Below are 27719 nucleotides of genomic sequence, written 5' to 3'. Positions count from 1 at the left end.
TAGAAAATAGTTCCTTTATTTTTATTAGTACTCCTTACATTTCAATCTAATCTTTAAGATTGGCAAATTTATTTGTGACAAGTATTTACTGTTGAGATTATCGGGTACGTTTCTTTTACAGGATTTGTAAAATACATTCCCATCTGTTGAATGCAGATACATCATCACAGAGGAGACCGTGCATATAATTTACAAGAGATCTGTAGCAAAATTTAGAGACACACAACAACAAATGTCTCAATGTAATACTAACTTGGAACTCAGATGCAAGTTTTTCAAACTGTACATGTATTTTTAAAAAGATACAGCCTTTTAAAAATGTTTTTATATTGAAGCATTTTCATTAAGATCAAACACTTACTAAAACCAGTAAAGTTATAGCAGCAATATGGGAGAATATCTAAGCCACATGAACATTAATAATTAAAATCAAGTATGAAATATTACAATACTCAGATGTTTGTGTTAAATAACAAGGCTAAGTAACACACCAATACTTATGCCAAACCATCAAAGACTCTGGATTCGTTGACTGTATGAACAATACTGTTGTATAGTTCAAAGTTACCAAATTTAAGTGTTCAGTGCTGACCCCCACCAACACTGTTCTGGAGCGCTTCCCGGAGAACTCATTTCATCTTTTAGTCCAAGCCTGACTATGATCCTTCTTACTTCTTTGCTATAGGAACTGAGGATGCTTTTAAATATGGATTCCTTAAAACTAGGCTTATTTTATTTACACTATTCGAAGATTACTTTTCCTTCCAACAACAAAATGTGCAGGAGGATTTACTACATGCTATACAATGTAAAAATAGACTTTAAAAAGCCAGAACAATGTGAGTAAAACTGTACAATGTTTGTTCCCTGCTCCAGTTCATTGCACTATTAATTTAAAATGGAGGAGCTGTCATGCCCAGAAGACTTACTGTAGGATCAGAAAATCCACGCACACACAGAGGAGGTAAATGCACACTGGTTTAGGTATAGTGCCAAATGAAAAAATACTATGAGTTATATTCACAGAAAGCTTCTCATCACAGGAAGGAGCCTGGCTAATTCTGAAAGGCAGCCCTCTTCATGTAGGACACAGAACTGCGAAAGAACCACAAATACATCTTGATAAACATCAGTGAAGTTAGTATGTATAGAAATATAATGTATATACTAAAATAATTAAATGTTGAATTCTACCCTATTAGTAACACAGTAAAATCTAGAAATCAATTGAAACCGGCAATTAAGATATCATCCTCTTCTCGAAAGATAATTAAGTGACACAACCCACTCTCTTTATCTAATATTATCCAGAAATGAGTTAACTAAAGGTCATGTCTTAAACAGTGCTTTTTGAAGTGTTCTATTAGCAAAGAGAACATTAAGTAAAAGGTGACGCATGCAGTTTTATTTAAAAAATATGCACTGACAATTTAAGATGCTAGCTCTTTCTACTTCTGGTGCGTGTACTTGAATCACACAGTGGGACGATAAGACATGTCCTTCATGTGTTTCTCATTCCTGTTTCACATGTAAGACACAAACCTCAAGAGCAATCCAGCTTTCAAACCAATGCTAGCACAACACAAAAGCAAATAAAGAAGTCAGGTGTAACAATGACACAAAAACTTCAAAGGCAAGAAAACAGATGTTCTTACTTGAAATACTTGCATAATTTAAAATAGAACAAGGTGTAAATTCTTGCTTTATTAAAACAAAAAACTAGTGTTTTTTAAGCCTTTACTAGAAGCTTGAAAAATCAGATATGAAATAACAAAACAAGCTGAAAGAATGAAAATGATTCTGCTTTCATGACATCTACATTCAGAAAAAAAGCCTAAAAGAAAATACTATTAGACATATTCCATGCATTTTACTCAGTAGTAATGTGTAGCATATTATTTTTAGCACTGTATATTATTGTCACAATTACTGTTTAAGGACAACTGGAAAAGAATACAAAATGGCAATAAATACATCTTAGAATGGTTTACTGTAAGGACACATCTGATTTCAAAGGCATTTATTTCAGCTATAAATACCTGCTTATATATTATCATATACAATACTTATGTTTTAAGAATGTCACAATTATTTATGCTTACATGTGTTCTCGACTTAAGGAAGAAAAAAAACGTGTCTAAATGTGATACCAGACAACCTATCCCTAATATCTTGATTCTGTGTACATCTACAGGCTTACATTTCATATGTAATACTGATTTGTTCAGTAAGTAGCTATATTAAGGAACACTTGCTTCCAGCAGATTTCCTCAGATATTCCTCTTTCCCCTCATAACAATAAAACCAGGTAATTCCACTGCCCACAATGCCTTCCTCAGCTTCTACTTTAAATTTGCTACGACCTGCATCCCAGCAGGTCTTCCCCATGTCGTTCCTCTGTCCTCACACCCCAAAGTGACAGGAGCTATTGTAAGTGCATTCACTGGTACGTGAATACATAAAAGCTACCTGGCCAGCTGGATGTTGGCTTTTCAAAGCCAACAGCCTTTAGCGCAATGGAAACAGTGGTTTCAGTCCTCCTACCTCGATGCAGTTCCCCACAGTATTTGTGAAATGCAGTTATTCCCACAAACCTTTTTTCTGCCTTGTGGGGTTGAAACTGACATTATTATTCAAGGCTGAAGAGATAGACATGACTGCAGAGGCATTTTCTTCTGAAAGGAACCTAAACTTGCATACCTAAAAGATTACAGATGCTACTACTTGTTCATTATTGTACTTGGCAAATATATCATAATGCAGAAAATAATTACATTATACACGCAAGAAGAAAGACTGAAAGTTTCTGTAAAAAAAAATAAAATTAAATGGGTATAGTTAAAAGAAACATGCTCTCACTTAGGGATACGGTACCAATTCTTGTTGCGACACCTAAAACCAATGCAACCACAAGATATGACAAAAATATCTCCATCTGTGCTCCCTGCTTCACAGCTTAACTTGTGCACAAGAAACTTTGCTGCTTACTTGCTTATGTAGGTCTTTCAACAGAAAATAATACAATATTTTCAAAGCATGCTATATTTGTTAAACCATGAAAAAAGATCAGTAGAAAGATCAGCACAAACAGCATTTAAACACAATGAGCTTACTAAGCTGCCAGCTTCAGTCCAAAAGTGTGCTTACTAAGATCAAGAATTTCAGTGTTGGCTTGGTATTTCTTGCCCTGTCAGCAAATGCATTCCCCCACCCTCTTCCAAATTTCAGTTTCTGTTTCATGACCCCTAGTGATAAAACATAGTAACAATATTAATATATTAAACATATTCAGAAAAAAAATTAGCAAAATTGCAAATGCTTACTGATTTCACATTCCCATCTACATTCTAAATCTACAAAATATTGATATGAATCATATGCTGGTGGGAGAACTACGATTTACTTGCAAAGATCACAAAGTCCCTTTCATTATTACTAACTTCAGGATGGAAATGTTCACGGAAAAGTAAAAATAGACCTGAAAACCCACATAGGGAAAAAAATCCCCTTTAAAATAATGTAGTAATAATCAGGAGTAACATGAACAAGAGAAGGTAAGTTACTGCATTGTACAAGACTCTACATAGAATATGTACATAGCCTGGCTTTGAGATACTTACCTCCGAGTAGGTACTCCCTAGGGAATAGCTCCAGGGAAGAACTAACTGATCAAAGGGAGGTCAAAATGGTATTTTTAATATTTTGGGAGACACAAGGGGGCGGTAGAAATTGGGAAAAGAGGATGCTCTAAAAAAGGCAACCACCAGAAATAATTTCAAAACTAATAATCCTACACAAAAATGCATATGGAAGTTGTTTTATTTTTCCCCCTAACATGAAATGGACTGAGTTGCATTGGCCTTTTTTGCTTCTGTATTATACCAGATTTGCACACCCCATGTTCTGAGGATTTCTACTTGCAGCATTTCAGCATTAGCTGGCTATGAAACAAAGTGCCAGAATAATCCATGTTAACAATGGCAGTCAATAGCTGAAGTGGTTGCAGAACCTCAGTCAAGTTCTAGTCCTGTACTCCAGCTCTCGCCCAAACTGCCTTGCCAGAACAAATTTACTCAATCAAGTATTGAAGATAACAAGTATTGGACAACACACCCAGAGGGGGTCTGTGTGTGTCTTCCTACATGATTCAAATTCAGTCTTTCATAAATTTCAGAATTATTTTGTCATCTAGTTAAAGATATTCAAGATGGTGACACATACAAAACCACTAGGAAATCCAGAGAAAATATAAACTTATTTCACTGTCTTTTTTTTTTAATCAGAACACCAGTGGATTTGGCAAGACTTCTTGTTAAATCAACAGTTACTGCTCAATTGTATGGTTGCATTAACTCTTCCAAGTTCACAGTGTTCTTAATTTATTTGCCCCATTACATTATGCCAACAATACTAGGGCAATTGTTATTATCACTTTTATCCTGATATTTTTTCTTTAGATTTTGCTTCTAAACAATCTAAATAACTTTTCAATAGTAACTAACAATATGTGGGTAAGTTTATTACTAATTCTGTGCACAGCCATAACACCCACATAAGACTGCATGTTCTAATTTTTTAAATACCATGGAATAAAACCAGTGCTGCTTAAAAAAAAAAAAAAAAAAGGACTGACTTTAAGATTTTTTTTTTTCTTCTTTGCTCAGTAAAATGGAATATAGAGCTAGAAACAAGGTTTTACCTGTGTTACCAAGTGCCACACTAACCACGTTTTCCATAAAGCTACACATACCCTATAGTCACATATAAGTCACTGCCTGGTTTTTTTTCTGCTTTAAGATTGGGAAGAATGATCCTCAAAGGATCAAGAAGTTATTATTCTAACAAAACAAAGTACCTCTGGTGATATAATCGACGCATTTCAAAATTTCACTTCTTGATTAAAGCTTAATAAAAAGAAATTACATCCATTCAGTATAAGACAATAGCTGGATCAGAGAGTAAACAAATGTAAAATGAACACAATTATCACTATACCATACCGGATGACTATTACTGGGTCCAGAATTTGTTATCCTCTGGCTTCTTTTGGGAAACAAATTCAAACACCTAAATTCTCATATCATTTTCACCTTGCCAAGACATTCTTATTCTTTCCAATGAAGAGAGCAGACTCTTCAAAATGTAGGTCACTCCTTCTATTCTGAAATCCAAGGAGGATGTTGGAATTTCACATACAGAAGCTGAACTGAAGGTTGCTTTAAGTGATTGTATGGAATCATCTAATCTCCCTTTAAGAAGCTTTAGAAACAATTTCCAGACAATAGGCAAGTGGCTGGAAGTATTTTGTACCATGTATGAAGCCTCACTGAAGCTTCAGGCCAGAAGTTTCAGTAGCAGAAAAAGAGAAACGGATTACAAATTCAGAAACAATTGGAAGGCTTTGCCTGTTCCACAGAATAAATCTGCATTACAACGTAACACTGCCAGCCCAGCTATGAATATTTAACATACTCTAAACATAGCAATATGAATCTTAGTTGGGGCTACATTGAAAGAAAGAGTAGAAACCTGTGCTCACGAACTTGTATGACTGCTTGCTGTTGTGCAAGGACCCAGAGAAATCAAGAAAGACTTAGTTCTGTTCAGTACTGAAATGGTAGCTGAGGGGAAATCACCTTTTCCCGTCAGTGTCAGTGACGCAAGTAAGTGATCACTCTTCATACTCCCGTCACTTGTATTTTATTTAGAGACAACAGTGCTTGTATATGATGACCTGTTTGATCCAACACATTTAATGTGAGTATGAAGTTTTTGTAATGGTCACATCTAGTCAGTAGAACATCCCTGGTGATTTTAAAGGCACAAGCATGCACAGGTAGGAGGGAACCTCAGCTTCAAGCTTACTAGATCATCCTGTCATATGTTCAGCTAATACACTTTCATAAGCCTTTTCTGCAGAAGATTTTGTCATTTCCCTAGGCAGCCAGTTTCTTCTCAGTATCTAGTAAGCTGAAAGCTTTTCTGGACAGCTATGTCTGAAAATAAAAGCAGACACTATAAAGAGCACTATTCATTCCCATCAGTTTCTAACAGATGTTTGATGAAGAGCCAGCAGCTTTAATTATTGACAACAGTTCATCCTCTTGGGTCAAAGATTCTGCCTCACCGAACTAAATAAAGTTTAGTGCCATCACCATTAAGAAAACCCTTGATCTTGAGCCTAAATGGCTCTAAGCTCACAAGCAAATACATCTGTCTAATTTCAGAAGGATTTTCAAAAAGGGTAAGTAAACAATGGAGAAATCAAAGGAATCAACTGAAAGATCTCTGCATTCTTATTGTATGTGGTAGCTCTGCAACCCTACACAAAACTCAGAAATGAGCCTCTTCCAACAGGAAGTCTGTTGGAGCTTCTACAATACTGCATGGTGCTCTCTTCAGATCTTCTGAAGCAACAGCACACTAAATTTCAAACACAAATTTAATCTGAAAGCACTTTCGAATCTCTGTGAGATGAGAGTGATTAGAAGTCTGTGTAAGAAATACAAAACCCTTTAAAAATCAAATGGAGGGAAATAACTGAGACTTGGAAAGCATGGTATCAAAAGAAAAGAAAAAAATTGCAGCATACGAACATGAAGCAGAACACAAGATACGTTTGTGTGCCAAATAAAAAGGCATCCACTATTCTTTTGTACACCTGCTTGTCAGATCTTGGGAATTTGATGCATATGCTACACTTCAAACACTGAAGAAGACTGTACCATTTATATGCTGAGAAGTAAGAACATAAGCATTAGTAAGATCTAAGCAGAAACGCAGCCAGAAGAAAAATTTATAAAAAGAAATTTATCAACCTGGAAACTACCTGGAACAACTTCTTAAAGCTAAAGCAAACCTTGATTTTCAGTGTCTGACATTCTATTAATACAATGTGTAAGACTTGAAAATAAATGACTCTCACGCAAACCTTTCAAATAAAATGTGAAGAAGGCATAACAAGTAAATGTAAAATCATTTTTACTATTGACCAGAAGGCAACACTTATAATGAAGGTATAGGCACTTCGTCTAGCAAATGCATTATTACCATAGGCAGTTTGAATTCTGATTCTGAAAAACCTGTACAACACAAGTTTTTAATTATACCCATTTAACTCTGTAAGCCAGACTTCTCTGCTCCTGCTGATGTCCTTCAGCTACTTGAATATACACTGCACCCTTTGCTGTATTATACTATCACGAAATAAATATGTTTTATTTATGAACTATATGCTCAGAAACCTCGGACAAGTGAGAACTGTGTTTGATAGAAAAGCAACATAGTTCATGAATGCCACAGGACTACTCTCTTCAAATACACCGTGTACGTACATAAAGTTAATTTAGAATAAAAAACCACCCCTGCTAAAAAATATACTCACCCTTTAAAATATAGTCTGTTAACAAGCTTGGCACTTTCTCGCTATCCTCTTTCATGGCATGCAGGACTAAAGTATGAAAAAAAATTATCAGATATTTAGTCATAAAACAAAGACAACACTGTCAAAAGAAACACTGTCAAAAGCTGTTTCAACTACATATAGGGATATACTACCAGATTAGTAAGAAAACCCTTCACTGGAATATGAGAAAATACAATGGAATACATCGTATCTCCACCTTTCACTTGTGTAACTCTCACTGAAGGCCACAGTAGGTGGATTCAACAGACCCATTTTATGTGGTTAATTATTACAGTAAAATGTCATCAGTCATAACAACAAGGAATGAACCTCTTCCCTATAAAAAAGAATCTCTCAAAAAAGAAAGTCACCAGATCCAAAATTAAAATGTTCTTACAACTACTGGAAGGTTGGAAATCTTAGGCAAATAGTACGCTTCATTACTTATTTCCTTGACTGTCATCCCAAATCATGAAATAATGACATTTTTCTGGAGAAACACTGCTGTGAATGACCTGATGGAAATGTTGGGGAGGGGGGGGGGATGTCCCTGAAATGGTGCACGTTAGCAGCTGTAGCTTAGAAAACTCTTAAATTCATTACTGAACTTGGCATTAACTTAATGCCAAAATGCCGTTTTTGTGACTTATATCAAGTCAAAATTGTCCAGCCTTGCATATTTCTAAAGAAGGAAAAACATTTGGCCTAGCTGCACCAAGAACAATCCCTTAGGAAGTTCTCTGGACACAACTGAAAGAATCAAAAGTACAGAATGATACTGAACAGCAGGATTTAATAAACTCCCAATTCCTCATACGTGACTCTGAACTCGAAACATAACAAGCGTTTTATTTCAATTTTGATGTTGAAGGAAAACATTAGTGTTCATAACTACAAAGTAACACAGCTTTGAAAGAAAAAACAAACAACTCCAGACACCTGCTTTACTGTCTGCCTTAACAGCAGAGAGAGTCAGAAATCTGCGGCTGAGGCACAGGATGAAGCTCCAACCAGCCCACAGAAGGCAATACTGTTAATACTTGACAGTGCATTTGTACAAGACATTTTGTTAATAAGCCGTCATGCACCAAAAAACATTTCCAGGAGGCTTTAAGCTCCCTCTGGTTAATATTTAATTTTTGAGAATATTTTCAAGTGAAATTTAAATATGGCAAGAGGATAAGATTTATTTGCATGAGTAAGGAGTAAACATGAAATGAAAAACCTATTTGTCACAGAATTAGTTTGAATTACCAGCTAAGGGTACCTACTTTGAAAAAATAAAGGAAATTTAATTCCTGCTTACACATTTAATTTACTCCAGAATTTATACAACATTTATTTCCTCTTTCCAGGAAACAGCCAGTGAACCTTTTACCATGCCTCAGCCACCTGCAGAATCACAGACCTGTGCTGCTGGAAAGCACCTTAAGACACAGTTAAATCCAAAGTCCTGATATCTGATCAAACACATTGATGTACTCTATCATCTATTTTTAAACTGTTCCTATAAACCTCAAATGAAGATGCCACTGACTCCCAGAGATGCTCTACTGTAATAACCACCTTAATAATTAAAATTTTAAAAACACAACCTTATTTTTCATGCAAATTAGAATTTTTAAAAAACTAACAAACTAGAGGACTCATAAAAAATTTTGAGGATTTGGCCTAAAAAGATGCGAAGAAAGGGGAATTTAAAGCACCGTCAAAAGTCAGGCTATTTTAAAGGCAATCAAGTGCAATGACCATACAACTACTCATAAGTGTCCCAACATCCATTCCATTTTCTGAAAGTCATTACAATAACCTCAAAGCACTGCAAGTTTTAAGAAACAAGGGTGTATCAGTTACTATAAGACAGCACTGCCAAATTCCATGGCACGCAGTACTTTCCGTAAGGCCCACCTGTTGAAATAATGTGAGAACATTTACTTTCTGATACATGCAAGTTTCTGCCTTTAAGGTTTCAGAGAACCGCTAAAAAATGTACTGTGAAAGCTCTAGAAACAAGTAAAAACTGGCCAAAATGCATGGTTAAAAATCATGCACCTTTACATACATGCCATAGGGTAAGGGGGAAGGGGTAATTGTGGATTCATTGGTTTTAAGGAACCACAGTTGGAAATATAAAAAGGAAAGAATCAGTGGGGGGAACTTCATATGCTCACTTTTGGTTAACGTTTGAAGATCTTCAACTGATGGGGGTCCATTTTTCTTCTCATAAGGAATGACGGTTGTTAAGTACTGTCAAATGAAAAACAGAGTTACTTGCCAGTCCTTTCAGGAAATTCATGTCACTTGCATCTTATTTTGCAAGAATTGTAGCAACTGAAATTGACAGACACAATTAAAAGCTTTTCAAAGGATCATACTTCACAAGTGATTAAGATTGTACCTTTCCTATTCCAAAGCTTTTAATCAAGTTTTAATTCCAAGTTATGTGATCACTTTAGAAGTTGTGCAGCTAAACACTTAATCAAAAAGTACTTAAAAAATCGGAGCTGTTCACAGTAGAACTTCTCATTAAGTTTCCTCCTCAGAGCCAGCAATAGTAAAAGTTTGCCTCTTCCTCCAGAAGTCAACCAGAAGTCCTTCACATAAAGTCCTTCTTACAATCAAGGAAAAGCTGTAAGAAAAACCACCTCCTCTCTAACACCACTACAAATGCAGATGAACAATTTTCAAATTTGCTCTTAAAAAACCAAAAAGTGTAAATATCATGCGAATGTCACCAGTTGCATCCAAAATCTGAAAGTAATTATTCCTTTCCAGTAAGTACATTAAAAAACCCCAAACAACACATCTTTCCAGGTAAACACTGATATTGCCTTCAAACAACTTGGGAAACTGGTAACAGTCAGCTTTTTAAAGGTTTCCAGAGCACAACTGATACAGGCTCTCAGGGTGCCTTAAGTAAGGCGTTCAGGTTTGTAGGAACATGCTAACAAGTATTCGGGAAATAAACCCCCCTGAAAACGCAACATTTTCAAAGTCTGCACATACTGTGTTTGAAGAGCCTTAAAACAGCCGTAGGATTTTCTCAGCAACTGGTTAACTCTTACTGAGAAGCGAAACATGTCAAGAATTTTGACAGATCAAAGAGCACTGCCCAGACCAGCTCCCAAGGTGATCTACAGTCCTCTGTGCAAAGAAGATCATGCTGCCCCACAGTTAGGTGAAAATGAAACCAGACAGCTTTTGCCTTCTGACGCCGTGTACTTCCAACCAAAAGGACCAAAGCAAGCCTAATTAAATGTAAGCCCCCCCCATTTGGATTCTGCTTTTAATTCTCAATTTTAATAGCAGAGTGTGCTAACAGTTTGTTTCAAACTAACTCCATTTTTGTTGTAATTACTCTTTACCAAAATCTTTGATCAGCAGCTTTAAAAAAAAAAGCAGTAATTTTCTTAAATCTTTTAGAATTTTCATACTTGCAGTGCAACCAAGATTTATTTTCAGATTCCTGAAGCAACCCATTTGCTTTTATTAAATGCCTTTAGATGACATCTTACTTTGCAGCCTGTATGAATGCATATTCTTCTTAAAGAAGTCAGCATTTCAAAAGTAGTGAAAACTCTAGAATTTTACCTAATGAAAAAGCTTCCCAAAACTTCCCTCAATTTAACTTTTAAGAATTTAATAGGAACTCTATCCTGGGTTAACAGCCACAAGGCAGTAGGCAAAACAACCTTCTGTCACTCAACTTGAGAGCTAAGTGTTTTGCCATGTAACAATCTGAAAATAAGCTATATACAAGGTCTTCTCTCCTAGTAGTGGCACTTCAGTAAGAGTCAAGTGTAACTCAGACGCTGGTGAAGAGGTTCACTTTACAGAAGGAGACTCTGTGTTGCCAAGAGTAGCTATGACCGTTGCCATGTTTGGAGTGGGACCACACACCTCATGCTCAACCACATCCTCTGCCTAAAAGCCAGACAGACTTACTCCTGTGTCACTTACGGGAACCTATTGTACGGGATGTACTGACAACTCACCAAGACCCTATGCAAACACAGGGCATTTTCCTTCCTCTCTTTTTCATTTTGCATTTTCTCACATCCACCGAGTACAGCAGAGGAAAGCGTGCAACACTTCTTAGGAAACAGTCAATTTTCAATTTCTTTTCCAGCAGATGTAACCAACAGGTATCGTTAGATAACTGTACTCCTAGTAAAATTACCAGAATCAACAGCTAGATACAGGCTGCTAAATCTGCAAATGTCAGAGATGAAAGTAGATCGACTAATTCAGAAATCAGATTTCAGGCTGTCATTTTCAGCCTTCAGAACCAAGTGGCATTCTACCCTTTACTTAGACCATAAACTACTAGGAAACGTTTTGCTGGACCAAATATCAATATTCGCTGTTTTCCTTCTCCTGTAAATGCCACCCTCCAATTTTCCTAATAATAATTAAAAAAAAAAATTAATTTCTTTCTTAGTTTCCAGAGATCATTGTGTTTTTCTCTTCAGTACTTTGCTGCTGTAACAGTATGTCTGTATAATAGCACTACAAAAACTCACTCCCTGAATCGCTGTGTGAAGAATGACATTCTATGAAAAGGAAGAAAAGGTGACTAAAGTGTACCTTATTGACATGACCAAGTGTTAAGTCTACTGTGACCTCTAAACTTTTTATGCAGATTCGACAATATGATAAGTAATCACGCATAGAAAGAGTTTGATATGGCTAAAAATCAAAACGAAGATTACTATCTTGAATTTTCTTCTGGAAATATGATCACGAAAATTGCTACCAACACTCCAATGGCTTTTAGGCAGTTGTTCGTGTGGGTTTTTTCCCAGCTGCTTCATCAGATGGGAACAAGGAGTTCCCACTGGAAGTTTCTCTTTAAATGTTGAAAAATTCCAAGTGATTTTCACTCATGTCTCAAAAACACACACACAAAAAAGGACTACCATTTTAAAAAGGAAAGTACTCACTATCAAAAGTAATACTACCTAGGAAATAGAAAAGGTGGTAAATACCATTAAAATTAAAAGACTGGAAAGACTCCTGAAATAACTGTACAAACTTGTCATAAACTTTATGCTGTGACTTTGTGCGTATAAATTCTACCTTCTAAGGTACTAAAAAAATTGTCTGTCCTTGCATTTTTTTTTTGACACAACTCCAGATTGTTAACTAATGCTCCCCTGCTAGCAGAAAACACGTGAATGGGAGTTTACAGTGATGATACACCCTGAAAAAAACACTCAAATGAGTATTCTGAGAGCAGCACTAAGCAACAGTGTCTGATAATTTTACTTTACAACTTGCTGCATAATATTTTAAAAGCAGGGCCAAGGTTTGGCAATGTGATACCAGCCAACTCCAAACAAAAAATAAATGCCGTAGAAAAATGGATTTCCAGGACTAAAACAGAAAAAAGCTGCTATCTTTCCTACCTTCCTCTCCTTTTTTTCATGTTAAGCTCTTGTTATTTCCATGATAGGCTTTAGGATACAGGGAGGGGGAAAAAAAACCCATAACCCTGCCAACAAGGATATAGTATAAGATAAATCAGGGGAAACATATGATCAACATGAGGACTAGCATTAGTAAACTAACTAAAATAATGACTGGAAGGGTTATCTAGTCAGTGTTACTGTTCATATATGATTATGCTACTTATGCCTAGAAAGTTAGGAGGCAGTCAAAAAAGAAAAGGTGCATTTGAGTAGACACATGTACGTAAAAGAAGTCTTTTAACCAGAAGTAAGAGGGGCTGGTATAGCTAAATATGTTTGCTTTATGAAAATAGATGATATTTGAAATAGCTAAAGATACAATTAAACAGCTGTAATTTATTACTAAGTGGTAAAGATAGCAACGAAAAGAAAAAAAAAACAGCACAGCTTTTACTTTACCATTATTGAGATAATGTAGAGTGACAAAAGCTCTGTCCAGTAAGCTCGATGCACGTGTTCAAGATCCTCAAAGCTGGGGATGAATAGCTGCATCTATGTCTTCCTGAACTCTCTCATACAAATACCTTGCTTGAGATAGAGGGTAAGTCCATGATTTGTAACCTCATGGTTCTGGAAGGACTTGAGAAGAATTGTTTTACTTCCTGAACTCCTCTGCAGGATAACTGCAGTTATCTTCCAGACAAAAGCCTGATCAGCCATGACTTCTAAAGTACCAGGTAGCTTATTGCCTCAGTGGACTGACTTCTCACAGGAGTGCGGAATCTAATCCGACACAACTGCATAAACTATAATGGGTGAGTATGCATTAAGTAATGTGACATACCAGTATTCTGTAACGTATGCCAAAAGCCTGAACAACAGCATAAGCATTAACATTTTGCCAAAATACAGAATAATTTGATAAAATACACTACAGTTCTGAAACAAACAAGTATCTCTTTGAAATAAAACGTAAAAATCTTGCTACTTAGGTACCTGTAACATCTACAGTGATACCCACTGAAGCCAGGTCTCTGTGCTATATATTTCACATTTAAATTGTCAGTGAAAAGACACGAACTTGCCGATGGCTTATGCATTTTATATCAGTAACTGCATTGCGCACACTTGACTGCTTTTAACATCATGCAGTTTTCAAAGGCAGAAAGACATACAGCAGAGCCCATGCATTTTCCAGATGCTACTCTGTTTTTGGATCTATCAGCTCTGAACGTCTGAAGAACAAAGAAAACAGTTCTAATGCAGTTGGAGTTGTTACCCAAATCCTTCAGGCTAAAGGTAGTTATGTCTAACCTGACACATACTCTTTGATTGGATATTAGATTTTTAGAGACATGCAAGGTATTTGAAGCATGTGTTATGATGCCAAAACAGACTTTTTGTCTTGTGTAAGAAACAAGGGTTATTTTTCCAGTGCATCAGGATATCAAATCCTGACTGTCTCGAGCTGTTGAGGAGAGAAAGAGACTGTAAGCTGATCAGAGTCCTGAGGCAAGGAAAGAGTACAGATTCCAACATTTTTGTCCTATGTTTTTCGATCCCAGCATTTATCTTCAACTACTGTCAATTTTCAATAGCTCAGCTCCTACCGAAAGAGCAGGCAAAGAATGAAGAAAAGAGAGAAGATAGCCCAGCACCTGTTTCTCTCCACCCGAGTTTCCAAACGTGTGGCGGAAGCCATTCTGTATGACATTTGAGATCCCTTCCATGCTGAAGCGCTACAAGTAGTGAAAACATAGCAGAAAGAAAAAAAGGGACAGAGAAAAGTTCAGAAGACTATTAACCAACATTTGTCAAGACTATAAAAGACGAATGACAAAGACAAGCTCTAGGATGTATTTCAGCACATTTCTATTTCTCATTCATCTACTTATTTTTTTTAATTGAAAAGCAAATCTTGTAATGGCAGTTAAGCAGCATATCTACATCAAAATTTAATCAAACGAAGTCTTCACACTGCAGACCCAGAAAGAGACTTGTCTTTTAAGGCTGTTTCATTTTGAAATGTAAAAAATAGTATTTCTGAAAGTTTAGCTCCCAGTATAATCTCTTTTAACATTTGTGTTTCAGCAATACACTTTTAGAGACACTGCTGATACCAGTTTTTCAGATTTTGAGCACCTAACCTACTAGAAACATTATTCAGAGGTAATAATTTTCAGCCACACCTCTTTAAAACATTTTATGCTTTCATACTTCCTTTTCCAGAACTGAAGCAACAATTAATATTCTCCATTTTCTTTGTAATATGATAAAATATACACAACGAGTTAAGAACGCATCCATATTAATTTCAAGCTCCATTACACAGAATCATGGAATACAAGTAAAGAAAAATTAATACATAATCCAACCATTTTTTTCTTCAACACTGTAAACCTTCTTGCTTGCTGGAGAGACAAGTTAAAAAAAATAAATATCAAAACAATTTTGATGTTTAGCACGAGATATAAAAATTTGCAACTGACAAGAACATAAAAAGAAGAACCTGTCAAGCTGCTGACACAGGGCAGTATGATGTGCACACTTCAGCACACTTATCTGAATGTATTTATTTATGGGAGGGGGGAATAAAATGTGCTGGAATACAATATTCAGTTGTCTTCTAAAGCACAACGAGGTCAGTAAATAGACATAGATGTTGCCAAAGCCATCTTAACTCTTTGAAGATATCCTACTTAAAGGAACTGGTATCTTCAAGCCTTGACTATTTCTAATTACTCCCCGGTCTGGCCTTGTGAGAGAGGCAAAAGTTTTAGAAATCTAAGAAAGTGATTCACCCAAAGACTGTATCAGGGACAAAGAATTAAAGTCTGTCTTTATTAAAATGCAATTATGGTATCTACAGGAGAATTTATTTTCTGAAGAGTATAAGAAGTAAACCTTACTTCCAAGCTTTGTACTTAAATGGGACTTCATTATAGTTTGTTAATAAAATTACTAATTTATACATGAGTTATTAACAGAAACTCACTCTTCACAAAGTTACTAGAACATACTATCTGTATGCACATTCTCAGCACTTCCTTAAAAGATAAAAGAAAAAAAGGAGTGTTGAATGAAGGAAGCTTACACCTCTTTCTGGAAGAAGGCTCTCAAATCTGTACTTGGTGATAGTGAAAGCTGTTTTCATAGGAACCACACATACACAGCCCACAGTCTTACTTGGGTGCTAGTTTGTTCAATCCCTCTCACAAAACAAATGTCACTCATCTATCTCTTGAAGCAACCAAATACGAAAATATCTTATATTGGGACCATGTATATATACAGTTATATTTGAAAGCATCAATCAAGACTCTAAACTTGAAACTAACCAGAATAGCTTATGAATCATTTGACTCCAAGTTTCAAAACCAAGTAATTATTTTTCTTTCTACTTACAATATAACTTTTTGCCTTTCCATGACTGAGAACCAAAAAGGAGTAAATTTGCACCTTTCACTGTGCTCCTGCAAAGGGATGACTATTCTGTATTGTTTTCCAGACATACACTTAGTTAGAGTTCCATTAAAACTTAGCTATGTATGCAAACACTTTTCATTAGACAGACAAGATCAGAACTCTATTTCTGCTATATCACAGGTATCTTATTCTTGTAAGTTTAGAAACAGATTCTGAAGAAATAATGTTTCATTGCAAACATTTATTTCTTATGTTGAAAAACAAACCCCAAAGCTTTCCAACGTCAAACCGAAGCATTCTTTCTGGGACTTAGCCAAGACTTACAATACATTAACCACATTTTATAAGTCCTGTAAGAGACACTAAGAAATTCTAACATTAATATCCCACTGAAGTATTTTAAAATTACTCCAGACAGGTAAGAAAGAAAAAATGGCATTGACAAGATAATAACCTAATTTCTTTCATTCTCTGCCTCCTATAATTCAAACTCTGTTTGAAAGACATTCTTCCTTCTGTTGCTATGTTCAGTAAAGAATAAACCAAATTACCGGCTCCTTGTACACCTGCACTACACTTTGGCCTCACCTGTGTCTCTCGTTGGATATAGTAACTCTGCTGCAGGTTTCAAGAGATCCAGAATAAAGCCCCTAATTTTTTCCTACCTAAAACCCAACATGATCAATAAATATCTGTTCAACTACATCAGCAATAATACTGAATTTCCTGCAAGACTAACAGTGGTACACACATACTAAAACTCTCATAGCGAAACCAAACAGACAAATGAGATAAAAGCCTACTGACAACAGAACAGAACGTCCAAGGACAGTATTTTTTGCAAGAAAGGTATGCTGATTCCAGGCTAATTTGCAAACAATAAAAAAACACATTTCAGGAGTATGACAGGAATAAAATGTTACATGACCTTGTGAAAACATACTTGCAATAGAAAGTGCCTAAGCCTTGGCTGCAAATGAAGGCATGGAAGCAGGTATACCAGGTATCTTGATAAAATCTAGGACTACTACTTCCCATAGGGAAAAAACAAAAAATATTTTAGATGTAGAAATAGTTACAAAAATTTTCTTACTGTTCCAGGCATATGACCTCTTTCTTGTTTGCAGTTCTGAGGACTACCATTTTTCAGCTTCTTTTTCTTCTTGGCTGTTTCTTTGTGTTCTCTCTGTTTGTTTTGTACTTCGATGAGGACAGAAATGAAGCTGTTTTTCACTTCCTTCTCAAACTCCAACTCATCTCGCAGAGCCAACTGCTGTACCAGTTCCTCAGAATAATCCTTAATAGCAGTCTCAATTTCTTCTAGCAGTTCATTTAACTCAGCAACAGACAGTCTTTTTACTCCTATAAACAGTTTATATAAAAAGTAATCTGTCAAGATTTTAAGCATGAGAATACTTGTGGGAATTACAAGCAAAAAAGTACTCTGAAATTTTTCAAAACAAAAAATTAAATTCTAAAACCACCTAAAATAAAACAACATTCCTAAAGGAATAAACACATCACAGAGGCAACCAGATGGTTCAACTTCTTATTTCTGAGAAATTGGAGACAATCTACAAATATGCAGAGCACGTAGCTGTTAAGGAAGCTAAAGTGAGCGCTAAACTTCTAATACTGACACCTCTGTTAATATTAACTTTCCACTGACATTCACTGTTCAAAGCAAAAGCTCTCCGTATTTTCTCTCATCCTTGGATTTTTCATCTACAGCAATACTGAAACTATACTCTGTGAGCAAGGGAATCTTCTTGGGAATATTGCTAAGGTATGCATGCATATTCATAGAAGGTTGAACAAAGCTTTTATAATATTTTTAGATGCATTTAGAGGAAAAACCAACAAAATCCTCTAGATTTTCTTTGTCTAGGGATTGCAGTCAAAAGCATGGCCTTGTATTGCCTGAAACAAGAACCTAGATCAAAATTAACTGACAGGCTCATTTCAATCAAAAATTAGCATTAATAGCTTTGAGATAGCATGAGACTGAATTGGTCAAAGCTAAATCAGAAGCCTGTAAAATGTCAGTTTGGAAACAAAAAAACCTCTCCAGGTTTGCATTTTAAAGGTACTATTGGCTCATGTGTTACAAAGAGTGAAATTATGACTAAGAAGAATGTTCTGAGGCTTGCCTGAGTTAAAAGTTAGCATGTTCTTTGAGGACTGCTTTCCACTCCCAGTTAAGTCTGACACACCTAGGAAGTGAGTAAGTCCCAGCACTTGCTACGTCAAAGAATGTTGTTTTCACTGGCATCTGAGAAAGAGCTAGCCCTGGTTACGCTGAAGGGTATACAATCTGTCTAAGGACACCGCATATATGTTTGTCATTATTTGGTTATATTGAATTAGTCTAGTAGATGTCACGTCTAAAAAAATTGCTATATGGGGAAGTGCCTACGGACAAGTGCTGAAAAATACAAATAAGGCCACAAATGATGAAAAGTATAGCTCTCTAGGTAATAGGAGAAACATGATTTTCCTCTCTAAAATTACAGCAGGGAAAACTGATTGGAGAAAGCTCCTTGTCATTCACTTACTAAAGAAAAAGAAATGAAACCTGTTAAGGCAGTTCTCCAACAAGGAGACACAGTTTTTCAGAGTAACTTAGGTCTTAAAATCTGTTCAAACACTGTAACAGTATTGTATGCTTAAGGATCTAATTTTCAAGTAGTTTGAACCATCCATCGCCTATATTGTTGTTTAAACTATTCCAAGTATGTCGCATGCAGGTTACAGCCTCTACTCGTAACACTGATCTTGGCTATTTTCACAGTTATTGCACGTATCACAGTAGGTCTTACTACAGCAGTAACCGTGTCAACTCTGGTTGTCAGCAACAGCAAATAGCAACATCAACTCAAACATAAGCGGGGGGAGAAAAGTAAATTCAGCGACAAGATTATTTGGTGGTCTGTGGGTGCAAATTGCAGAATAGGCCTTAGAGCTTGTGAAACTGAGTGTACTGCAATGTAAAAATTAATATAAGTTTCATATGCATTCAGTACAAAGGACAGTCTAGTAAGCATAGGTTGCACCACTGTTTTGTTTTTGTGAAAGAAGACTAGAGAAAACACCAGTGAGTCCCAGCACTTAAGAACCAGCTTCACAGGCTAAGGAACAGTTGCTCCAAAACCACATGCAGATTACCCAACCGCAATTCTGACTTGTTTATGATAGATCAGTCGTTGTTATCAAAGCCTATGAAAGGTCTACATAGGAACTACCCAGCTGACACAGGTGAGTGAAGACAAGAGTAATTTAAATGCAGACTTCCTGGATTAAATCTTATATATGCAGGCTAAAGGACTCACCTGTGTAACCAGAACTGTAACTGGCTTTATTTTTGGACTGTCTTAATACATGTCTTTTCCTATCCAAAAAAAAAGTAAACACAAGCTTTGATTTCTTCTCAATCCTAAACACTAACATCGCTGACGTGTCTTATAAAAGCCAGACAGGTTCTAGGAAAACCCTGCAACAACTTCAGAGTGATCCAGACTAACTCTGAGGCAGCTTTGCACACAAAACAACTCAGCAAGAGCTTTTAATAAAATAGTGACCTGAAAGACATGAAAAGAGATTCTGAGAAACTAGTGAAGCAAAGTTAAATTATCTGACAAAGTAACTCAAGGCATTGGCTGGTCAAGGCTGACCTTTAAACCGTATAGAAGCAACAGACAAGATGAACCCCTGTGGCAAAGCAAAATAAATATGATATGAAATACCAAGCAAACTTGATTAGCTCCAAACCTAAGGACATATGGAACTGTCAGAAAAGCAGGAAGCCCTGCTGAGCAGAATACACTTTACTTCCACATTCCTGAAATTTATGTGTTGAGACAGCCAAGAGTTTAACCATGAAAATAGGATCTCCTCCATAAATCAGAAGCGTAGCAGAAACTCTAAGTCATGTCACAAAAGGTCAGCCAGTCTTCTGAATCTTCTACAGAATCCACACTGCTGACCCAGATTACAGGAAAGAAAGCACAAAACTTCCTACGAGGGATCAGAGTAGAAGGACCACCCAGCAAACGTTGTGTTCCTATTGCCTTCTAGCATTGATTTTGACAAATATACAGATGAAACGAATTTCCATCATGAAACTGACTAATCATAGGGGTTTCTTACATACAATTCCACCTGCTACCATGAAACTACACACATAATTTTTCCTTTTCTTTTGTATAGGGAAGAACAGATGATTTCCTTTGAGTAGAAGATACAAAGTTTGGGGTTTTTTTTTCCGAACTTTTAAGCTTTTTGAAGAGGAATGGAAGGGCAGGACAGAGAAGTATGCAAGGTCCTTATGGGCAAAAAAGGCAGCAGTTGCCTTATTTTTGTGCTACTGTAGATCAAGGTATGTTGCAGTCACCGAAACAGTACCAAAGAAACACCATTTTCTTTATTTATAATATATCTTTAAAAGCTTTAACTAATCTTCTTAAACACAGTGTACTGGCCTCAAGAAAGTGTCTCACTTTACAACACAGAAATTAATGAAGTTTAAAAAAAGACGGACATCACTTTACCTGTGAAAGGACCTCATTCCAGAGAGTCAGGCTTCAGCATATTTGCTTTAATTTGATATTCTCTGAAGTTTTATTTTTATTCTAAGTTATGAATGCTGACAAAGATAAGTCTTCTATTTATCTTCTAAATCCAGGTTATCCTTTCAGGGCATTTTGAAAATATTTTTGAATGAAGGTACTTCATAAGAAAGACTAGCTGTAACTCAAACACATGGCAAACTTACGTTTTAAACTATTTTCAATAAGCATAAGAACAAAATGTTAAATATCACTTACTTTCTTCATAGCTATTGTTCGTACTGGATCTCTTGAGTGTCTGAATTTCCTGGGAAAGTATGGAGAGCCGATCTGATTGTGTGGGAGTTTCATCATCTTCTGGATCAGGTGATTCCTGCATCATTTCCTCTATTTCTTCAATCACCTTCAAAAAACATGAAAACCCTTCTGAACCCCCCCTGTACGAAGAGAAACAGACTGCGCCTTGAAGCAAAGCTGTTAAGACATTAAGGATTTTTTCACTTTCTATTAACGAAGATGCTGATGGATGAAACTAACACCAAGACTGGATGGACAAGAATCAACAAAATCTTATTGACCTTTCCTCCCCATCTTTGCTCTCTGAGAATAAGCCTACCTTTTCAAAGTAAGTCGGTGATCTCATAACAACCAGTGTCTTGAAACTACACAGTTATTTCTATATGAAGGTACACATGGTTCTGCTTAAGAGAACCGAACTAAAGAGTGAGCTGGAATATCTTTCCTGAGTATTTAGTTGAAGGAAAACAAAACAACAGAAATCAATTACCTTCCTACCACCCATTTCACTACAGTTCTCTAAACCAAAAAAAAAAAACAAACCCCAGGCTCTAAATGACCAGAAAGTCTACTGTGCTTATGAGAAGTTTTATGAACTAAGTCATCATAACCTGAAGCTGTTTTGCAACCCTGGGAGTAAGATCTGAGCCAGAAGGAAAGTAAGAGAACAGAAATTCCATGCATAGAGGGCGTACTTTACAGTAGAGAAATGACCATATTTTATAGACTAAATTCTTAACTGAACAGCTGAATAAATAACACATCGACTTTTGCAGGTTTAAAGGCTGTACACAGTGCTGAGATTCACCTCACAGTAAAAAAAAAAAAAGAGCTGAGGGAGTTTAGGCAATCCTGTCTCTTGCACTCTTTAATAACCATGTTCATCACAGTTTGCAGGTAACCATTTAAATGACAGGAAAATAGATTCTTGTTTGCTTACTAAAGCAAGACCTGAATGGACAGTCATTAACCTTACTCAGAAGAGCAATTTTCAAGATAACTGAAGTCAATCCACGGACTTGGAACAGAAACCTTTAGACACTAAGCAATTTGAAAGCTTAGTCGTAGAACTGTTGATGTGCCCTCGTATTAGGCAAAAACATCAAAGAATTACTGCTAACCACAAAGCCACGTGAAGCTATGAACAGCCACAAAGTCACGTTGTAAAACTACAAACTCTACAATACCAACATCCTGAAAATATTTTTGCTTTTTAACATATGTATTTAATTTAGTAGTATTTCTGACTAATTTGGGGTAAGAAATCTGTAAAGATTTCAAAGACCCTGGGCTATCAACCTCACCTGAAGCGCAAGAATACTTTCCAAACCTGAATCACATAGTAATATTTCACACATTATTACAAGCCTAAATAAAGAACACTCAAGCAGCTTAGCTATGGTGAACAGCAAGGAAGAACAAACAAGTAATTACAGACTAAAAGAAAATACACCATCAACACTGTCTTTGCTGAACACCTTACCTGCTCTGCTGTGAAGAGCGGTTCGTCATTGATGCAGGAAACAATGATAGAATGCATATCCAACTGTTCTCTCAGCTCTTCATCATCTGACAGGTCAAGGTTCAAGTTATCATTTACCTAAAAATACATATTAACATATATATACACATGTTTTTGTGTGCGTATATGTAAAAAACACATGTACATATATAAAAAAAGAGAAGTGATCATTGAATTTTAAGAATGAAACAGATTCCTTGTCCATAATAATGGAATCAATGATTCTTGCTGTCAAATACCTGGAAACTGAGATACCTGAAATTAAAACTGCAATTGCAGAAAGTTAAAATAGTTATCAGTCTTTAAATATCTTCAGCATATAAAGACTATATACACAATGACATGGAGATATATGCATGGAGGGCAGTCAATCCAATGTAAATACTTAAATGAACATAGACATTTGTCAGTGTGGGGTGCAAACCTACCCATAATCTCTAACACTACACAAACCTCCTATTTCACATGCTTTTATAGGTCTACTTTTTCACATAATAAAAGATGCAACAAAAATGTTTTAAAAACCCAAACCTGGTTATCACCCCAGATTATTTTAAATGTATATTGTTGAGTATCTCAGGGTCTTTTCCAAAAAAAAGAGAAGCAATGCTGTTCCCACACTTATGCCATCAAATTATGCTCATCCTTCAAAAGCCACAACCCCTAACTTTTGACATTTTGAGCTCAATCACTTTAACTGATCTTTGGGCTAATTTACAAGCATTATAACTAGCTGCATGAAGTCCTTGGTCTCACTGTATCAGTTTTCAATTTTTGTTGCAACTCCTCCAATCTCCCCAGTTTCTTCAGAAACCTTAATAGTTTTCATATTCGTTTTGAAGATGTTACTGGTATCTCCAGACAGCTAGTCTACAGGGAAAAACATACTATCTGTATTACTGCAGCCATCAGAATGAAGTCAAATGTCCACTTTTTTCCAGAATCTGAATTCCAATAACCATGCAGTGACAGGGCTCCACCAAGAGTATCTGTTACTTGCTGCACCGATACACCCCAGTGTCCACATTCTTTAATGTCTGCAGTCCTCAAATGTTTTCCCATGTATATAGGATTACAACTACGGGCTAGTAAGCAAGGATAACAGCTTATCTAGGAGGAGGTTAGCTTCCCCTCCTGACATTCCAGAAACAACATTTTGAGAGACTATCAGAATATATTCTGATAATTTAGGCTAATAAACCACCTCAAACAGCCCAAGCTACAGCTGATGCCAAAAGGACCACGTGGCCTTCTACCCAGACGCATTTTATGCCTCTTTCTGTTCTCACACTACCAGAGAATGACCTGTTCAAAAATAATCTAACAAAAATACATTAAACAAGCAATTGCATAGTGCTGTCCCTTGTACCACTGCACAACACTTCCACTCAAGTACTTCTTTCACCGTCAGAGCTGTATAAAAGTGTTCACAGATCTGTGATGTGAAGCAGCAGAGATTAGATGAATCAGCCTCATTCACTTTACATTTTTTTCCTACTAAAATGGGAAAAGAAATACTTTAAGCACAAGTTCAACAGCATATTATTAGCTTCAAACGCATCAAGGAAGTGTTGCTTAGCTGTTAGTATTCATTGTAAGAAAGTTAAAACAAGCTACTAGCTGGTCCATATGCGCTGTCACATATCCAGAAATACTGCTGAAACACAGGGAAGGAGAGATAAAACCTATGTCAAATGCTCCCAAACAGATGGGCTTTACACATCAAAAGGCATGCCAGGTGGAGTGAAAGCTGAATAAACTCGAGCTATGTTTAATCCATGAACTAATTTTCCCTTTACTGGCAGCATACCTCAGATGCTTTCTAACCCAGCAACACCACTTTTTTTCATGTAGTTCCTCCACAACCTCCGGCAAAGAACTTACAAAAAACTACGTGCAACATTTTTTTTTATATTGTATCTAGTTCCTTACCAAGAAATCCATCAGTCTTCCAGTCCATTTTTCAGTCACACAACAAGGTCATAGCATGGGGGGTTGTAAGCCTTCTTACTTTAAAGGTAAAGATTTAATTACTCTAAAACCACTCGGAAAATCTGACTCTAATAAAAATCAGAATAAGCACAAGTAAAATACAAGGGATAATCATCAGACTCAGATTGAGAGAGTGTGTTCCAGAGTGCCATCCTCCTCTGCTGAACCCCAAAGTATCCTCTTCAGCAGAACAATCTTTGCTCTTGCCACAGTACAAAGTAGCAGCCATTATATAATGGATGGCAGAAGTCAAGTATTGCCCTATTCTCAGGTTACACACATAGATATTTTTACAACATAACTCAGCTTCACTAGGTTTAAAAGATAAACCGCTTGTTTCCTCAGAAGACCTGGGAGATGGGAATTCTCCCTAGCTTCTCCTCCTGAAGCATTTTAATCCACTTTTAAGATCAGAGGACAACCCCTTCTATAAACCTCTCTGAAGCTCTTCCTTCCCTGCTTCCTCCCCAGACAACTATTCTACTTGTTAAATAAGGAAAAACAAAACAAACTTTTGCAATTCGGTGTCTCCTGGGTCACCTTTCCTGTAAAATAAGCCTCTTTAGTCTCCACTGACTACAGAAGAGATGAACTTAAAGAAAGTCCACACCGGATTTTCTAAATCAGAGTACTCCCACTTCTTTTCCTCCATTACCCAGAACAGTGCTCAACACGAAAAAGACTGTAGGAAAGACTTTATGTGAAACACTTTCTCATTTTACATTTTTTTTCTGTCCTGCTCTGGCTCTAATGAACACCCATCTAAAACTAACCCCAAATTACTCCAACCCAAGGAGATGCAAAACTTGTATCTGTGGTTGGTTGATTTTTTTCATGTTAAAAACCTCTCATGTATAATGCCAAGCACAAAAAATATTTTAAGGCACTTAATAACAACACTCTTTTACACAAATGCAAATTGTTTTATTTCTGTACTGAGTATAAAAGATCCAAAGAGGGTATTTCTGCTGATCAGAACTTACCCCTTTTTCTGAAAGATTCAGTGTTGGCAAGTGCAAAGCTCTGGTGTGGGAAGATTTCCAGTCAACTGGCATTACGTTACCATAATTATCAGTCAAAGCGTTCCAAATCCTGAAGAGAGGAATAAAGGAACAAAAATGTAGACCTTAAAACAAGCAGCAACTGATCAGCAGTAAACATATTTGTAATGATAATGTATTTCTATCAACAACTATTTCCTTCCCTAAATACTCATCTGCAAGTTACTAACAATATTTTTACAATGCTTCGAAGCTCAGAGAAAATATTGTTTTGATAAGCCTAATTCTTTTCCCCTTCTTAAACCAACAGTGTATGCACAGCAGTGAAATAAAACGTGATGCAGAGACACCTTCTTTACTAATTATGTAACCATACTCACAATCTTTTTGGGCATGGATGAGCCTCTGCTCTAATGACATTTGAGTTCAGCTATAATTTCCGCACCTAGTGTTGTTCGTTTCCCTTGACTTTTGCACATTAAAATCAGGAATTAGCAGAGGTCGAGCAGCAAATTCTGAGCTAAACCTTTCTTAATTCCTTTCCATTTATCACAGAATACCCAACATGCACAAAGTATACTAAAATTGTGCAAGAGTTTAGTTTTACCCAGAAGTACGATTGAGGCTCAGCCCACCACTTGTCTACGGGTTACAACCTCTCCGGCTGTGCCAGCAACTTCGCACGTGCAGCCCCATTCTGGCACAACAGTTCGGGCTTTGGAACAGAGCAGCCCCGGCAGTGGGTCGGTGCCCCAAGTCAGCTCACAGAACCGCCGGTATGGGCGATGCCGGGGGGTGATGCTGGGATGCAGGCGCAGGGTGATGCCGGGCGATGCCGGGGGTGCAGGCTCGGGGTGATCCCGGGGGTGCAGGCTCGGGGTGCAGGTGTGGGGTGATGCCGGGGGTGCAGGCTCGGGGTGCAGGTGTGGGGTGATGCCGGGGGTGCAGGCACAGGGTGCAGGCACGGGGTGATGCCGGGGGTGCAGGCACGGGGTGATGCCGGGGGTGCAGGCACGGGGTGATGCCGGGGGTGCAGGCACGGGGTACCGGCGCAGGACGATGCCGGGGAGCGATGCCCAGCGAAGCCAGAGGAACGGCTGGGGCTGGTGCGGCTGGTGCGGCGGGGCAGGCACAGCCCCATCACTGCCTGGCATCTCTCTCGGTTGATGCTTCCCAGACCTGACCTCACTGCTCACACCACAGGCATTCAGCCCTTTGCTAACGTGATTTTTTTTGTTTTGCTTCTCAGAAGAGGACATACCATTCAGTTACCTCAAAGTACGAGAAAAACCGCAGTGTTTTTAACGAAGATAAGCTGACTGAAATTTGCTGTAAAATAGCAAGTATAAATACCCGTACAAGAGGTATTTTACATACAAATACTTTACAGACGGGAAAGCAGCACAGATCGCAAAGGCTCTGCAGCTCAGGGGGAAACCCAACGACACTGCTGCGGCTGAGATTCTGTCCTTCACCCGCTCCCCGTAGCTCCCGTGTCCAACTCCAAACACAACCCGCGGGCAGCCGGCACGGAGCCCAGCACACGCGGCCCGCGGCCGCCCCCCCCGGCGCTGCCCGGGCTGCCCACACACCCGCCCGCCGGCCCCGGCTCCAGCCGCCCCCCAGGGGCGGGGAAAGGCCTCACCGCCCGGCGAGCGGCAGGCGGAGGGGCAGCGCCGCTCGCCAGCGCCGGGGCCCGCGCCACCCGCCGGCGGTGCCTCGGGCCGGGCCTGGCCTCCTGCCCCTCGGCTGCGGCCGCTCCCCGCCCGCCCCGGGCCCGCACTCACTCGTCGTCCTGCAGGGCGCTCTGCTCCGTGAGGGGCCGCAGCGGAACGCGGCTCTCGCCGCCGCCAGCCCGGGCCTGCGGGGGCTCAAAGCAGAAGGACAGCTTGGCCCCCAGATCCGCGCCGCCCCAGCCGCCTTTGTCGCGGCCGGCCTCGGCGCCGCTCCCCGCCGCGGGCTGGAAGCCCGAGAAGTCCTGCCAGTCCCCCGGGTCTCGCTGCGAGGCCGCGGCCGCCATCGCTGCCGCCGCAGCTGGCGACGCGGGGCTGCGCGCTGCCGGCGCCTCCCGCAGCTCGGGGCGCGGCCTGTGACGGCGGG

At 38.1% G+C, this 27719-nt stretch overlaps 1 protein-coding gene across 3 annotated transcripts; it reads right to left on the bottom strand.

Moving 5' to 3' along the window:
- Positions 1-27719, bottom strand: FEZ2 (fasciculation and elongation protein zeta 2). Of its 3 annotated transcripts, XM_055816389.1 has the most exons (10): positions 27407-27719; positions 25602-25710; positions 22588-22704; positions 21066-21210; positions 17336-17604; positions 14475-14555; positions 9577-9652; positions 7385-7450; positions 1543-1572; positions 1-1095 (listed from the first exon to the last, which is right to left on the bottom strand). In XM_055816389.1, exons 1-9 carry the CDS (start codon positions 27637-27639, stop codon positions 1562-1564), a joined length of 1107 nt encoding a protein of 368 aa, XP_055672364.1. In that variant the 5' UTR covers positions 27640-27719; the 3' UTR covers positions 1-1095; positions 1543-1561. The 3 variants fall into 3 exon arrangements, with proteins under 3 accessions (XP_055672364.1, XP_055672363.1, XP_055672365.1); XM_055816388.1 differs by lacking the exon at positions 1543-1572 and having other exon boundaries at positions 27407-27718; XM_055816390.1 differs by lacking the exons at positions 1543-1572; positions 14475-14555 and having other exon boundaries at positions 27407-27716.

Source organism: Falco peregrinus, chromosome 11 (genome assembly GCF_023634155.1).
Source record: "Falco peregrinus isolate bFalPer1 chromosome 11, bFalPer1.pri, whole genome shotgun sequence".
Taxonomy (NCBI): Eukaryota; Metazoa; Chordata; class Aves; order Falconiformes; family Falconidae; genus Falco; species Falco peregrinus.
Note: the sequence above shows the minus strand (reverse complement) of the source record. Positions and strands in the feature narration are given on the sequence as shown.

Coding starts and splice junctions, on each gene's coding strand:
- FEZ2 (XM_055816388.1), bottom strand. CDS start 27,639: ATGGCGGCCGCGGCCTCGCAGCGAGACCCGGGGGACTGGCAGGACTTC. Junction 22,705..25,601: donor TGAATCTTTCAGAAAAAGGG/GTAAGTTCTGAT, acceptor ATGTATTTTTAG/GTAAATGATAACTTGAACCT. Junction 7,451..9,576: donor TCTTCAAACGTTAACCAAAA/GTGAGCATATGA, acceptor TTCATACTTTAG/TCCTGCATGCCATGAAAGAG.